The 14,124-nt window shown below is 45.7% G+C and overlaps 1 protein-coding gene across 3 annotated transcripts in view; it reads right to left on the bottom strand.

The window, feature by feature from the left end:
• The window catches only part of CPNE4 (copine 4), a 401,350-nt gene that overhangs the window by 306,050 nt on the left and 81,176 nt on the right, over window positions 1-14,124 (bottom strand). Inside the window, exon 1 of one of the 3 annotated variants that reach the window (XM_006158500.3) lies at window positions 6,904-7,052. The exons of the other annotated variants lie outside the window; for them this stretch is intronic. Within the exon in view, the coding sequence (XP_006158562.1) occupies window positions 6,904-7,040 (137 nt within the window). The 5' untranslated portion in view covers window positions 7,041-7,052. Of the gene's footprint in view, window positions 1-6,903; window positions 7,053-14,124 lie in introns of those variants that run through there. 3 annotated transcript variants of the gene reach the window in all.

The following is a 14,124-nucleotide window of genomic DNA, read 5'->3' as shown; positions in this document are numbered from 1 at the left end:
AGCAGGAACCAACCCTAACATTCCAAGTCAACTTAAATCCCCAGCTCTCCTCCTCTCCCTTCTCCACGTACCTAAGACTCTGGGTCTGCCCCTAGGCCAGTGCATACCCTTCACGTTGTAACTGTTCATGGTCCGTCCCCCGCCCTCGGGTAAATTGTGAGAGACACTTAGAATGTCCTCCATGACAGACTCACATCCCCTTCAATGCCTGGCATGTTACAGACCTTTCAAAGCTCTTCAAGTGTATGAACGACAGAGGCACCCAGAAGACGGTCCTGAATTACACAGCCAGGACCGTTGCAGCCACGCTCTGATTTCAGGGCTTTTCTGGGCCCCTTCCACCAAGCGTTGCTAGTGCCCTCTGGGGCCAGACAGTGGCTCACAGCCACACAACGCCTGCCATGCCGAGCCTCAGGAGGGCCGGGTTTCCACCCCACGGTACGTACCGGCTCGCTCATATCTGGCCTGGGCCAGCTGGATGATGGTTCATGGGGTAAAGAGCCTGTTAGTGGTGCCCATCTCTCTGTCAGAATAAACAAACTTTTGTTCTATTTTTGCATAATTGTAGCAATAACTATGATGATTAATATAGAATGAATCCTTAATATGAGCAAAGGATTGTTCTATGCATTTTAATTCACTTTTAAAATTGCTCACAGCAAACCTGCAAGGTATGTACGTATGATTACCATGGTTACAAATGAGAAAGCAAAGCTCCACGAGGTATGCAACTTGGCCAGGTCACGTGGTTTCTAAGCACAAAAGGCCTTGCATACCCTGAACTCTTCCATTCTTCCGGTCTCCGGCTTGGACTGTCAACTAAGAACAGTAAGTTAGATGCCGATGGACTTACTTACTCGTGTGGGTGTTTGTGGGGCGGCTGCGTGATCATGACAGTAAGTGTAAGGGCTCCTCCTTGCACCATTCTCGACGGGACATCTGCAGCCTGCAGTGTGGGTCCTGCTCCCTGGAGCTCGGGACGTGGCTCTCTAGAGAGCACGAACCACACCCCACGCATGGCAAGTGCTTGGTGAGCAGTAAGTCTCCTTCCTGCTCTAATGGACAGAGTCCGCTGAAAGCCCCCAACGACATGCGGGTTTCTTAGGTCCTCACATACAGAAAAGGACTGAGCCGATAACCTTCAGGTGAGCTATTTCTGTGAGCGGCCGAGGACCTCCTGAACAGCAAACACCTCGCAGACCTGACTCTGTACGCACGGAATTTTGAGAAACAGGTGTTTTCACAATTCCTGCCTCTCACAAGGTGAGGCAAGGCAGAGGAACTGTGGTGAGGTGGGAAAAAATGAGCTCACACACAGGATACTAAGGGTGTTGATTGAAAATATTTCCAATCAACGCATAGGCCAATACCTCATACAGGAAATATCACTACCGGGTATTTTAGCAAAAGCAACTTACACTTACTCATTCCTCACAAGTTTCAGGGAAGTTTCAGTCATGCTAGAAAGTACAGCCAACAAGACTTGCTTTTCCAATTAGATTAGAATTTTTTTTTTCCATATCCTCCCAAAAACCCACCCTCGGGAAAAGAGGAGCCCAAAGGATGGCCGTGCGGTGGGTATTCCTCTAGCCCAGCCGTTGTGAGCTGAGGAGGAGAAAGGACAGTGGTGCAAGATGTGTCAAGACAGGAAATGAGGAAGAGACTGGTGAACCCATTTACTTGAACCACACAGAGAGCTGAAGTCCCCTCAGGGGAAGAGGAGTCGCCTTGTTTTCACCAGCGGTCTTTCAAAAGGAGAACTGTATCCGTAAGATCCACTTTCATTTCTATTATCTCAGTGACACGCACCATACCCACCCACCCAGAGACTGTGTTAGGACTGCCCCAGTGTGGACAGTTACACGGCTTCAGAGAACTCCTTTAACTCAGCGAGAAGGCATTTCAGCCTCTTCCTCTAATCATAAATAGTGATTACTTCCCCACGCCCAACTTACCCCTACCTTCATTTTGCTCTAACCATTTTATGGCTAAGAAATCATTTTCAAGAAAAGCAGTCTAAAGCCACGCGCATGTTGTTAGCGTTGAGATAAACGTCAGATTTGCTGTGCGGGGGCCAGACGACAGTGTGGTCGGAGAAATCCCTTCCCGTTCCTGGGCTCTACATTTCTCATCTGTGCAACAGGAGCTCGAAGTAGTGTCATAAGGGAATCGTCATTTCTGATACTATGTGACTCTAAGAAAGAGGAGACAATCCCGTTTCCCATGCCTAGAAGCCACTGACTTTCAAAGTCCTGTTTTCGTCTACCTGGAGTCTGGCACCCGGGAAGAGACCGCGGGGACAGGCGTGCTGACAGCCCCCGCAGTGGACATGCGAGGCTGAGTCGCAGGGCAGTTGGGGGACGTGTAAGAGACTTCCTTAGCGACGTGATGGGCTGTGAATAGTAGAAATCGCTCACGTCAGCTGATGGTTCGGCCGGGAGGGCTCCGAAGCAAAGGTCGACAGTGCAAACAGAAGCATCCACATGCTGACAATTCGAAAGGCCTCGTTACCGTGAAGTCAGCTCCTTCAGTTCCAAGGTCACGGCACAGAGCTCGGAGAGGAAATCAGCTATCCGATTTATGAAGGATTCAGTCACTAAGTACCTCCATGTCAAAGCAAGGCCAGGCCTGGGCCCTTCTCAGTCACTCAGTCAGCAAAGATCTCCTGAACCCCCAGTTCCTGCCCTGTTCTGTGCTAGGTTTAAGTGGAGAACAAGACCGACCCATCCCTAACCTTCGCAGAAGAGAACGGCGTGAGGTGAGTATAGACATAAACCTACACGCTGGGTAAAGTCCACAAGGGAAGGATAAATAGTTGATAAGATACCACGAGAGCGGGTCTTCTGGTGTCAAAGCAGGATTTACCGAGGCAGAAACACTTCAGTTGAAACGGAGGTGAGTGGGAGTCAGCCCGGAGCAGACAGGAGGTGGTTTCGAGCCGAGAGAAGAGCACGTGCCATCTCTCAGCTGCCTGGTCCTGAGGACTGGCCAATGAGAGACCAAGAGGGAGGTGAGGACTGAGTCGCTGGAGTGCCGGATCATGCGTTGTAAGATACGTTGAAGATTCTGCATTTTAAATGCAGTTCCGAACGGCTGGACACTATGGAAGTTCATGAAGACCCTCTCCGGAGCAGCGTGGAGGGTGGACTGGGGAGAGCGGGGGTGGAATCACAGTGCACAGGGGAGGCCAAGACAGCGGTCAAGTCAGAGAACAGAAGCCTGGACAGAAGCGGGGGCGAAGGCAGAGGGAGAAACGCGTATCTTTAAGAAGTATTCTGGGAGGAAACCGGGCAGGCCTTGGAAAGCGTGTGTGGGGTAAACAGAGCCTTGCACTTGGTGGGGGTGGAGACAGCACAGCCACTATGGAAAAGTATGTGGCGATGCCTCAGAAAAACATCATAAAAGGACCGGATGACCCGGCAAGCCCTCTTCTGTGTATAAATCCTCAGGATTGAAGTCAGTGTGTGGAAGAGATCCCCACCCCACGTTCTCCGCAGCACTGTTGGGACAGGCCTGGTTACAGGATCAACCCAAGTGTCCCTGCTGAGGAGGACATCCTGGCCTCTGTGACAACACAGACGGGTCCAGAGGACATCACGCCAGATAAAATAAGCCGGGCACAGACAGACAGAAACCACGCATTCTGGAACCAGCAGTTGGCGTAACGGCTATGTCACTGGACTCCCACGTAGTCGACTGCAGTTCAAGTCCCAGACCCAGTGACTTAAACTCAAGCTGCGTGCATGTGAGTGCGTGCCCAAGATCCCGAGAGGAGAATGGAGGAGAAGGGATTGTGGTGTGGCCATCCCCCCTGGGGGGTGATTTCTCACTTTCTGTCTGTCTGTCTCTGTCTTTCTGGTGAGCACACGTGCTGTATAGTAAGAACCTCTCAAAACACAAACACACACATGCACACACACGCACACACACACACCTGTCAGGTGTGATTTTCAGACCACCAGCTCCAGGGTTCACACCACACAGCCGCCATGTGGGATCCAGTGCTTTAAACTCCATGTCACCTTCTGGTCCCAGGAAAGTATTTTAGAGATAAAGTCTAACATGATGTGAATACAGGCAGCCGGGACGACCCCGTAGAGGGCAGAAATAAAGCTGCAGAAGTGGGAGGGAACACCTGCGAGAGCCCGGGAAAGAGACGAGGTCTGGGGCATCTGTGAGGTGCTGGCCGCTGGTTAGAAAAGGGACGCTGCCCTCACAGAGCAAGAAAGGAAACACACGTAAATCTACGGACATGACGGGGGAAGGAGAAGTTTGTACCTGCTGGCTTCTATTTGCTTCTCTGAACAGAAAGACATGATCTGATGACAGCTGAGAGGATTAAGGTGATGGAGAAACAACCCCAATCAGAAGTTAAGCCTTGAGCTCCCGCTCCGCCATCATCCCTGGCTCCTGCGTGGTGGTGGCGGAGGCCAGTGAGAACAACTGAGGCCAGAGATCGCCTTGGGAGCGCCACTGTCCCAAGTGCTTCCAGGAGACTTTTCTAGAGCTCTCGCTGGCTTCTGCCCACTCAGGGGTACTTCCAACTTCATCATTTCCTGAAGCATTGGTGTGCATTGTGCCAACATCGGCCCTCTCGCCAGACACAACGCCAGCAAGGAAAGAATGGGAAGATATATTCAAAGCGTTAAGAGAGAAACAATTTCAACCAAGACTCCTATACCCAGAAAGATTATTATTGAAATTGAAAGAAAAAACCATTTTTTTGAAGAGGTTTTTGCTATAGGGCGCATGCGCTCTCCAGGCAGATAGAGAGAGACAGAGAGATAGAAAGCGAGAAATCACCCCCCAGGGGGATGACCACACCGCAATCCCTTCTCCTCTATTCTCCTCTCGGCATCTTGGGCACACACACACATGCGCGCGGTGTGAGTTTTAAGTCGCTGGGTCCGGGACGCGAACCACGGTCAACTACGGGGGAGTCCAGCAACATAGCCCTTATGCCAACTGCTGATCCCAAAGATAAAAACATTTTCAGATAAACAAAACCTGAAAATATTTACCAACACCAGATGAATTCTTCAAGAAATGTTGAAGGGAGTGCTATACCAGGAAAACTAATGAGACAGAAATAAGAGAACAAAAAACAATTAATAAAATCGCCAACTTAATAGTAGGGACAAGTCTGGAAATATCAATAATAACATTGAAGTTAATGAATTAAATTTTCCAATCAAGAGACACAGATTGGCTGAATGAATTAAAAAACAAAACAAACAAACAAACAAAAAAACAGAAACCCTCTGTTTCCCACAAGAAATGCATCTCATGAATAAAGACATACAAAGACTGAAAGTGGAGGGCTAGAAAAAGGTATTCCATGCAAATGGAAACCAAAAAAGAGCTGGAGTTACAATACAGATTTTTGACAAAATAGCATTACATAGTAGTAAAAGGGCAATTAATCAAGAAGATATAACACTTATAAATACCTATGCAACCAACTGAGGAGCACCCAAATATGTGAAGGAAAGACTGCTAGATCTAAAAGCAGAGATAGACTGAAACACATTAATGGTTGGAGATCTCAACACCCCAATATCTCCTTTGGACAGATTATCTAGACAAAAAATAAGCAAAGACATACAGGATCTAAATGATACAATAAATCAAATGAACTTGGAAAACATTTATAACACCTTCCACTCCCCCCAAAAAATTTTTGTATATAAAAAATACATATTTTTCTCACACCCACACAAAACCTTTATAAATACTGACCACATGATTACACAAAACAAGCCTTTACAGAATCAAAGGCATTGAAACTATATCCAGCATCTTCTCCAACCATGATGGGATTAACTCCAGGAAAAAAACACACAAAAATACACAATCATATGGAAACTAAATAACTACTCCTGAATGACTTCATAACTACTAAAGACATTAAGATTGAAATAAAAAGATTCATGGAAACTAATGATAATGAGTACATGAGTTTCCATAATCTATGGAAACAGCCAAAGCAGTCATAAGAGGGAAGTTCATAGCAATTAGTGTGCATGAGAAAAAGATGGAGAAGTGGCAAATGGACAACCTAACATCATGCCTCAGAGAATTGGAAAAACAAAATAAAACAAAATTTTTTAAAAATGCCAGGAGAAAATAAATAATAAAGATTTGAGCAGAAATAAATGAAATAGAAAAATGAACGAATTATACAGAAAATAAATAAAAGCAAAAGCTGGTTCTTTGAAAAGATAAATGAGATTGGCACACCACTAGCTAGTAGAGAACTTCCTTAGTTAGAGAATTCTAGAGAATGTCGCTGGAAAGCAGGTTTTAGGCAAGAGCACTGTGTTTTGTGGTCTGTGGAGAAGATACATGGGCTGACAGATGTCAATTGTCCTTTACTCACTGAGAGACCCCAGGAATCACTTAAGGCTGTCAGAGACGTCCTGCTTCATTCTGTTTCATTCTTTCTGTTTGGGCAGAAACAGTGTTCAGAGCGTCTGAGATGAGGATGGCTGCATAAAGCAACACTCGTCTCCCCATGACAGTAACAGAGAGTAAAAAAACTGCCAGACTCCATGTTCGGCGAGGCCAGATTTAATCCACAGAGCCTCAACGCATACAAAAGGGTTGCCAAAGGCAGCTGGGAACATGCGGAAGCTGTTGAGAGGGGGAAGAAAATGAACAAGCAGAATGATCACAGAACTCAATGTCGAATGACTTCAAGAAGGATCAGCTAAATCTACCAGAAGGTAAGGGCTTCGGCTGAAGTGAGAAGGTGGATCCCTGCTTTGCGACCGTGAGGGTGGGTGGGGTGAGCATGGCTGGCACGCGAGCTCCGCAGGGCGAAGTCTGCTCAGAGATGAGAGGGAACGGCACGGGAAGCGGTAGAGTGGCTCGGCAGCGAGGAGGACCTTGGGGCTCGGGTACCTGTAAGTTTTCCCTGGACTGCAGCACCTCAAGAAGAGAATCCTGCCTGGAACTAGGAAAATGCCTTCTGCTCGCTGAGAGCAACGCGGATGGGCCAGTGTAGACATGACGCAATACGGATGGGCCGGCGTAGACATGACGCAATACAGATGGGCTGGCGCAGACATGATGTAATAAAGATGGCCGATGCAGACATGATGTAATAAAGACAGGCGTCACAGACATGATGTAATAAAGACGGGCCGGCACAGACGTGATGTAATAAAGATGGGCTGGCGCAGATGTGATGTAATAAAGACGGGCCGGCGCAGACATGATGTAATATAAATGAGCCACGCACTTATGATGTAATAAAGACGGGCCGGCGCAGACGTGAGGTAATAAAGACGGTTCGGTGCTGGCGTGATGTAATAAAGATGGGCCAGCTCAGACGTGATGTAATACAGATGAGCCGGCGCAGATATGATGTAATACAGATGAGCCGGCGCAGATATGATGTAATAAAGATAGGCTGGCGCAGACGTGATGTAATAAACACGGGCTGGCGCAGACGTGATGTAATAAAGACGGGCCGCTGCAGACGTGAGGTAATAAAGACGGGTCGGTGCTGGCGTGATGTAATAAAGATAGGCCAGCGCAGACGTGATGCAGAGAAGCAATTTTTAAATGGGAAAAAAAACCCACACACAAAACTTTACTCATAGACAAAGCATAGTCATCAGAAAACACCACAGGCACAAGAAAATTGTGATAAAAAATACCTTCTTGTAAACTTTACAAATTTAATTAAATGGTCCCCTCACTAAGGAAGATCACAGAACAAAAATATAAGAAATCAGGAAAGAGATAGAAAAACAAGAATACAAAAAAAAAATCGGTAGAAACCAGGAAACTAATGAAAGGAAGAAAAACACAGACATAAAGATGCAGCCTGAGGCTGGCCCATAGCAGCTGGTGAAGCCCTGTGCACTGGGAGCTGTATCCACGTGGCCCGCCATGGTTGGAATCCAGCCCTGGCGGCTTTAAAACATGTCAGGTGCATGTTCACGTGTGCCCGCAATTTTGACTGGGAGGAGGAATGCAGGAAAGACTGTGGTATGACCATGCCCCACTGGGGGGGGGGGGCTGCCTGCTCTTTCTCCCTCTCTTTTTTTCTTTTTATTTTTCTCTAGCAGGTATATATGCTCTTTGAAATCTGAAAGGACACTAGAAGAATAAACACAGCACAGTAAGAGACTAGAGCCTATAAATGAGAAAAACAAAACAAAACAGGTACATAAAGAGGTAAAGATTAGTCAGATAATGACAAATATAAGAGAAAAGCAAAGGAGATATGACCTATGCATAATCAGAATTCCCAATGGATAAAACGGAATGAAACTAATAAGGAAAAAGAATTACTCATTGAAAATATAATCAGAGCCCAGCAATGGTGACACAGGCAGCAGGGTGCCTGGGCCACTTAAGCCATATGGGAAGGCCCTGGGTTAGGTCCCCAGGTTGGCCTGAATACGCGGGGCACAGGGTCCAGCTGGCAGGATGACAGGGAGGTTGGGTGGCTCACAGTGTGACGAGGCCCTGTCGGGACCCATTCCCCACTCTCTCTCTCCTCTCTCTCTCGTAATGGATAATCTCATCCTAAATAGGGGGTGCAGGTGGCTCAGCCATCTGTGAGGTTGACCTCTGTGGGATGGCCCTGGGTCTGCCTCTAGAGACTTCTCAGAGAAGATGAGGCCTCGGGTGTCCAGGACCTGCTGACTGTGGCTGGGAGCCGACTGCAGTCAAGGCCCTGTTGAAGGGTCATCTCTGTCTCTGTCTCTTTCTGTGTCTCATGAAGAAATAAATAGATAAATTTAAAATAAATAAACTTTAAATATATACATGTATATATAATCAGGAAAACTCCTCAAATAAAAGCATTACATGCTTATTGCCACAGGAACAGGCGCTGCACGGATCAGGAAAAAGAGTTGACACGGTGACAGCTACTAGAAAGGTCTCGAGAATTGCTGGGGCAACCACAAAACCATGGCCAGTGAGTCGGACTGACCGAAGGCTTCTCTAAAAGAACATAGCGACACAAGGCTTTGAAAGAATGAAATTATGAACCAAGAATTTTAAACATAGTGGAACTGTCTTTCAAGCATAAAGATCACTAACCAACGTTTTTGAACTTCTAGGAATTAAGAGCATAGTGTTTATAATAGAACTTCAGCCAATCGAGAGACGGCGTAGGCAACGTGGTGAGAGCACCTGCATCGAACACATGTAACTTTTCACCTCAGACAAGTATAAATGTGAGCGTCAGGGACTGAGACACACGTGCGCTAATAACGTGCCCGTGAAGTACATTCACATAACAGAAAACAGAGGGAAGAAAGGAGGAAAGAAATTCAGAAATGGAGGATGGCTGAATTCCCGTAAGAAGCATCTGATAAACTGCATTATTTAAAACTATTTAATGAAAATAGAGTAACATTTAACAGTACAAAGTCAGTAAGAAAGATAGTATTATTAATTAAAATTGAGTGGTAAAAAAGAAGCCAAGAGGAAAAAGGGGTCAATATCTGTGCTGGTCACTACTAACTGATTCTGGTGAAATAAAGTACTATTATGTAGTGTGTAATTATCAAGATAATATTGGAATAAAAACGCAGATCTTCCTAAATATCACAGCCATTATAAAAAAGAAAAGGATCACATTGTAAAGTGTTTTAAATCTTGATAAAACATCAAACAATGAGAACCATATGGAGACTTAATATAAAAAGTAACTCCAGAGATAGCCTCAGCTTAATGGGCAAACTCAAGGGGCGTTTGTAGTCAGCATGAGACAGTGATGTTCACCATCGGGACACCTCTGAAGCGTATTACTAAATCCAGACTGCACTAAAATACCTGTCGAATTGCCCAAACAAACCCACAAGAGGTGGTCAGTATGATCCGTTGTCAACACTGTGGAGAAATGAGCCCTCTCCTGCACCCACGCATGAGAATGCAGATCGGCACAAGGCTTCTTATACTGGCCCTTGGCAATACTGCTCGGTGACAGAGGCATACACCCTTTGGCCCAGCAATTCTATTCCCCACACCTGTGCACAAAATCGCTCCTTGTAGCATTATTTGAAACAGTACCATACTGCATATAGGGTACGATGCTAAATATATTGCATGCACAGAGACAAAAATAAATCTACCAAAGGTAATAGCAACTATCTTGGTGTCTGTTTTTGTGTTGCTTACAAAAATACCTGAGCCTGGGAGATCTGATAAAGACAGAAGTTCATTTACAGACTCACCATTCTGGAGTCCGGGAGCCCAGGGCCCTAGACCTGCCACATGGCCTACAGAGACGGTGGATGGCGGGCATGAGTGCGCCTCCCCGAGTCCTCTGTGAAGAATCGCTCTCGGAAGAACCAGCCCCTTCTCATGAGACCTAGAACTCGCTGGACCTCACAAGACATACTTCATCTTCTCATGTGACCGCTGCTTCCACGGTACAGTCACTAGGAACCTGTCACTGCCCACGAAGCCTCACCCCATGATGCCACGGCAGAATTAAAACCTTTACAATACCAACAGCACACGAATTTCTGGGGGACATGTTCAAACCATAGCATTCTGCTCCCAGCCCCGAAAATTCACGTACCTCTCTTATACAAAGTCATCCCCATGGTCCCCAAAGTCTCAATGGGTCCCAGCATCAACTCCAAAGTCTCATTTGAAATCCAGGTAAAACTCCTTCCAGCTATCAGCTTATGAAGTCAAAATAAACCACACGCTCCCAAAAAAACAGCTGTAGGGCTCGGCACAGGGTAGAGTTCTCTTCCACCAGAAGAAGAGGTTTAGAGGCCCCAGCAAATCCAAAACCCAGCTGGGCAGCCAAATCCTGGGACTCCACGTGCCACACCCCAGGCTCACTATGGGGCTGGGCCCCCAGTGTCAGGTAACCTTCCCTGGCCTTGCCGGGCTCCGCCAGCACCGCTCTTTCCAGCTGGCATCTGCCACGGCTGTTCCAGGTGCCTGCTGCCTGCTGGTTGCTCCGATCTCTAGGGCAGTCTCGGCTCTGCAGCTCCACCAGGCAGAGCCCTCCTGGTGGGTACTGTCCGCTCTGCTCCACGTACCTTTGTCCTAACAGAAGCTCTCTGCGGTGCTACGGCAGTTCTCTGCCTAAACTTCCAGGCTTTGACACCAGCTGCCACGTCCTCGCAGTCCTTGCGTTCTGCTCTCCTGCAGTTAGCAAGACATGCAGTAGCCCCATGGATGCAGACACTGCTGCTATGGCCAGGGCCTAGAGCTTGCACCCTGTGGGTTGGGAGCTGCACCCAGGGCTGCCTGAACCATAGTTGTACTACCACGCGGGAAACCCTAGGAGCAAAGGGCGGCATGCCCATCCCAGCCCTTTTCCGGACGCCATCTTGTGCTCCCAAGCCTCTGAGCTTGTGCTGAGAAGGGCGATGCCGTGAGGTTTGTTCTCATTGCCCTGACCGTTTTCACCTGACCCCGGTAGCAGCCATCGTGACCCTGGAGCGATCACTCTCTCCTGCACACCTTCAGCCTTCTCTGCCAGATACACCCTTGTCATTCTTTGTCACATGGCCAGGCTGCACATTTTCCAAATTTTTCTATCCTGCCTTTCTTCCACTTACCAATTCTCTTTAAATCATCTCATTCCTCGTTTTCCTCCGAAACCTCCCTGCAATGGCCTTCACAGTCCATCATTCTGGTCATATCTGCTTACCAATCTCTAAAGAATTCCACTTCATTTCTTTTTTTTCATTTTTTAAAATTTAAATGTATTTATTTACATTCATTCACTGTACATCATTACAGCATACAAAATGAGATTTCCCATCCAGAATATACTGTATATTGGCTCAATCAAGCACATCAACATACGTGTTATCATCAACAAATAATTTTCCATTTCTTATGTCCTGTATATTTTGCCTCTTTTTTTTTTGCCATCCTTGATTCCCCATCTCTCACCCTTTGCTGTGTCCCCTCCTCCCACACTATCTCTGGTATCCATGGTTGCTTTCTATGCCTTTTCCTCCCATTTTATTGATTCTCTAATGAACTTAATCTAAATATTTGCAATAGCAAGCACAGCTGATATATACATATCCATGAACAGAAGTCTGACTTTAGACATAAGCCTCAGTGAGTAGAATGAACATACTATAGAGTAGCATCTAGCTGGGGCTATAGAGCTTACTGCAGTCATCAAATATGCATTGTTTTTAATTTCAAGAACAACAGCTTTTGTGTTTTTTTTTTTCTCCTTAAACTCTTTTTTTAAAATTAATTAACTTACATTCATCACCTAAGCATCATCACAGTATACAAAATGTAGTTTCCCATCCAGAATATACTGCACAGTGGCTTAATCATGCACGTTATCATCAATAATTTTCCATTTCTAGTTACCGCTATGTCTGACCCTCTGCCCTTTCCCACCCTCTTCTCACACTATCTCTGGTGTCTACAGTGTCTACTGCTGCTTTTCTCCCACATTTTATTGATCACACAATTTCTTAAATAATCTAACTACTTTCAATATCAAATTCAGCTGGTAATTTCAAAAGAAGCAGTTTTGAATTGGTAAGGAAATTTGCTTGAAACTTAAAGCCTGGAAACAGGTTAGTATTCTGTTCAAACATAGGTACATGAACCTATTAACAGATCAAGACAGGACAAAAACTCTTAAAACCAGACAACAAAGCCTAGAAGAAAAGCAGCACTATTTTAGTCAAAAGTCACAGAATGCTATTTCGCCAGTTCAGTCTCATGTACTTCTGTTGTGGTTTGATCTTGAATTGAACTGAATTCTTGGATATAATATTCAACTCCAGACTTGTCTCTATGATTAAGTCGGCCATTTTCTTAGGTTTTGAACTCTTATTTCTGTGTGTCTGCATTTAATTTTCCTGACATAGCACTCCCTTGAGAACTTCTTGGAGATCTGGTCTGGTGCAGGCAAATTCTTTCAGGTTTTATTTGAGAACATTCTTGTCTTATCTTTTCTTCCCATTTGAAGGATAATCTTGCTGGGTACAGTATTCTTGGTTGAAATTGCTTTTCCCTTAAGACTTTGAATATATTTTCCCATTCTTTCCTCACTCGCATTGTTTCCGATGAGAGGTCTGCTGTTAGTCTGATGGGATATCCTTTGTAAGAGAATAAGCGAAATGGTAACTTGCCGTTTCTCTCTTGCCAATCTTAGTATCTTGTCTTTGTCTGTGGTTTTGGTCAGTCTGGCTATAATGTGTCTTGGAGAAGATCTTCTTGGGTTGATTCTATTTGGGGTCCTTTATATTTCTTGGGCCTGGATCTTTGAGTGTCTCTCTAGGTTTGGAAAGTTTTCTTGCAGGATTTCATGGAATAGATTATCAATGCCCTTATGAGTCTCTTAGCCTTCTGGGATGCCAATTATTCGGATGTTTGGATGTTTGATGGTATCTAGTACTTCTCATATATTATTCTCAAATTTTGGGGCAATTGTCTCAGACTTCATGGTGGATTTTTCTAGGTCAGCAATTTTCTACATCTGAGATTCTATTTTCTGTATGATCTAGTCTGCTTTTAATACTTTCAAGGGAAATTTTGACTTCCTGTATTATAGCCTTCATCTCTAACAGTTCCAGGTGAAGAGGAGTTATTCTTTTCCTTTGGAGGGGAGATATTCTCTTGCTTTCCCATATTTCTTGTGGCCCTGGGGTGGTTTCTAGTCATCTGATGGATGGTGTGTTTCTTCCCACACTTGAAGTTCAATCACTCAAGTTTGTGGGCTGGAGGCTGAATTATCAGTGGAAAATCTACATTTTGCTTATTCCCCTGAAATCACTAGTTCTCAGGAGCCATGAAAGTATCTTCTGAAGTCCTGCTCCTTTGTCTCTCCTTGAATTCCACTTCATTTCTAAACAGTTCTTCCAAGTTCCCACTAGAATTCAGGTTATCCTCCTTGCCTACTGCCCAGGTCCAAAACCTTCTGCATTTTCAGGTATTTGTCGCAAAACAGCACTGGTCACTGCTCCGATTTCTGTCTTAGTGCACTTTCATGTTGCTCACAAATACCTGAACCTGGGTGTTTTTATAAAAAAAGATAGAAATTTGGGGCCGGCAGGTGGCGTGGTGGTTAAGGGCGCTGGACTCCCACGTGGTCAACCGTGGTTAGAGTCCCGGACCTGGTGGCTTGCTTTCTCCCTTTCTCTCTCTCTC

This window comes from Tupaia chinensis, unplaced genomic scaffold, assembly GCF_000334495.1.
Source record: "Tupaia chinensis unplaced genomic scaffold, TupChi_1.0 Scaffold000601_1, whole genome shotgun sequence".
Lineage (NCBI taxonomy): Eukaryota > Metazoa > Chordata > Mammalia > Scandentia > Tupaiidae > Tupaia > Tupaia belangeri.
Note: the sequence above shows the minus strand (reverse complement) of the source record. Positions and strands in the feature narration are given on the sequence as shown.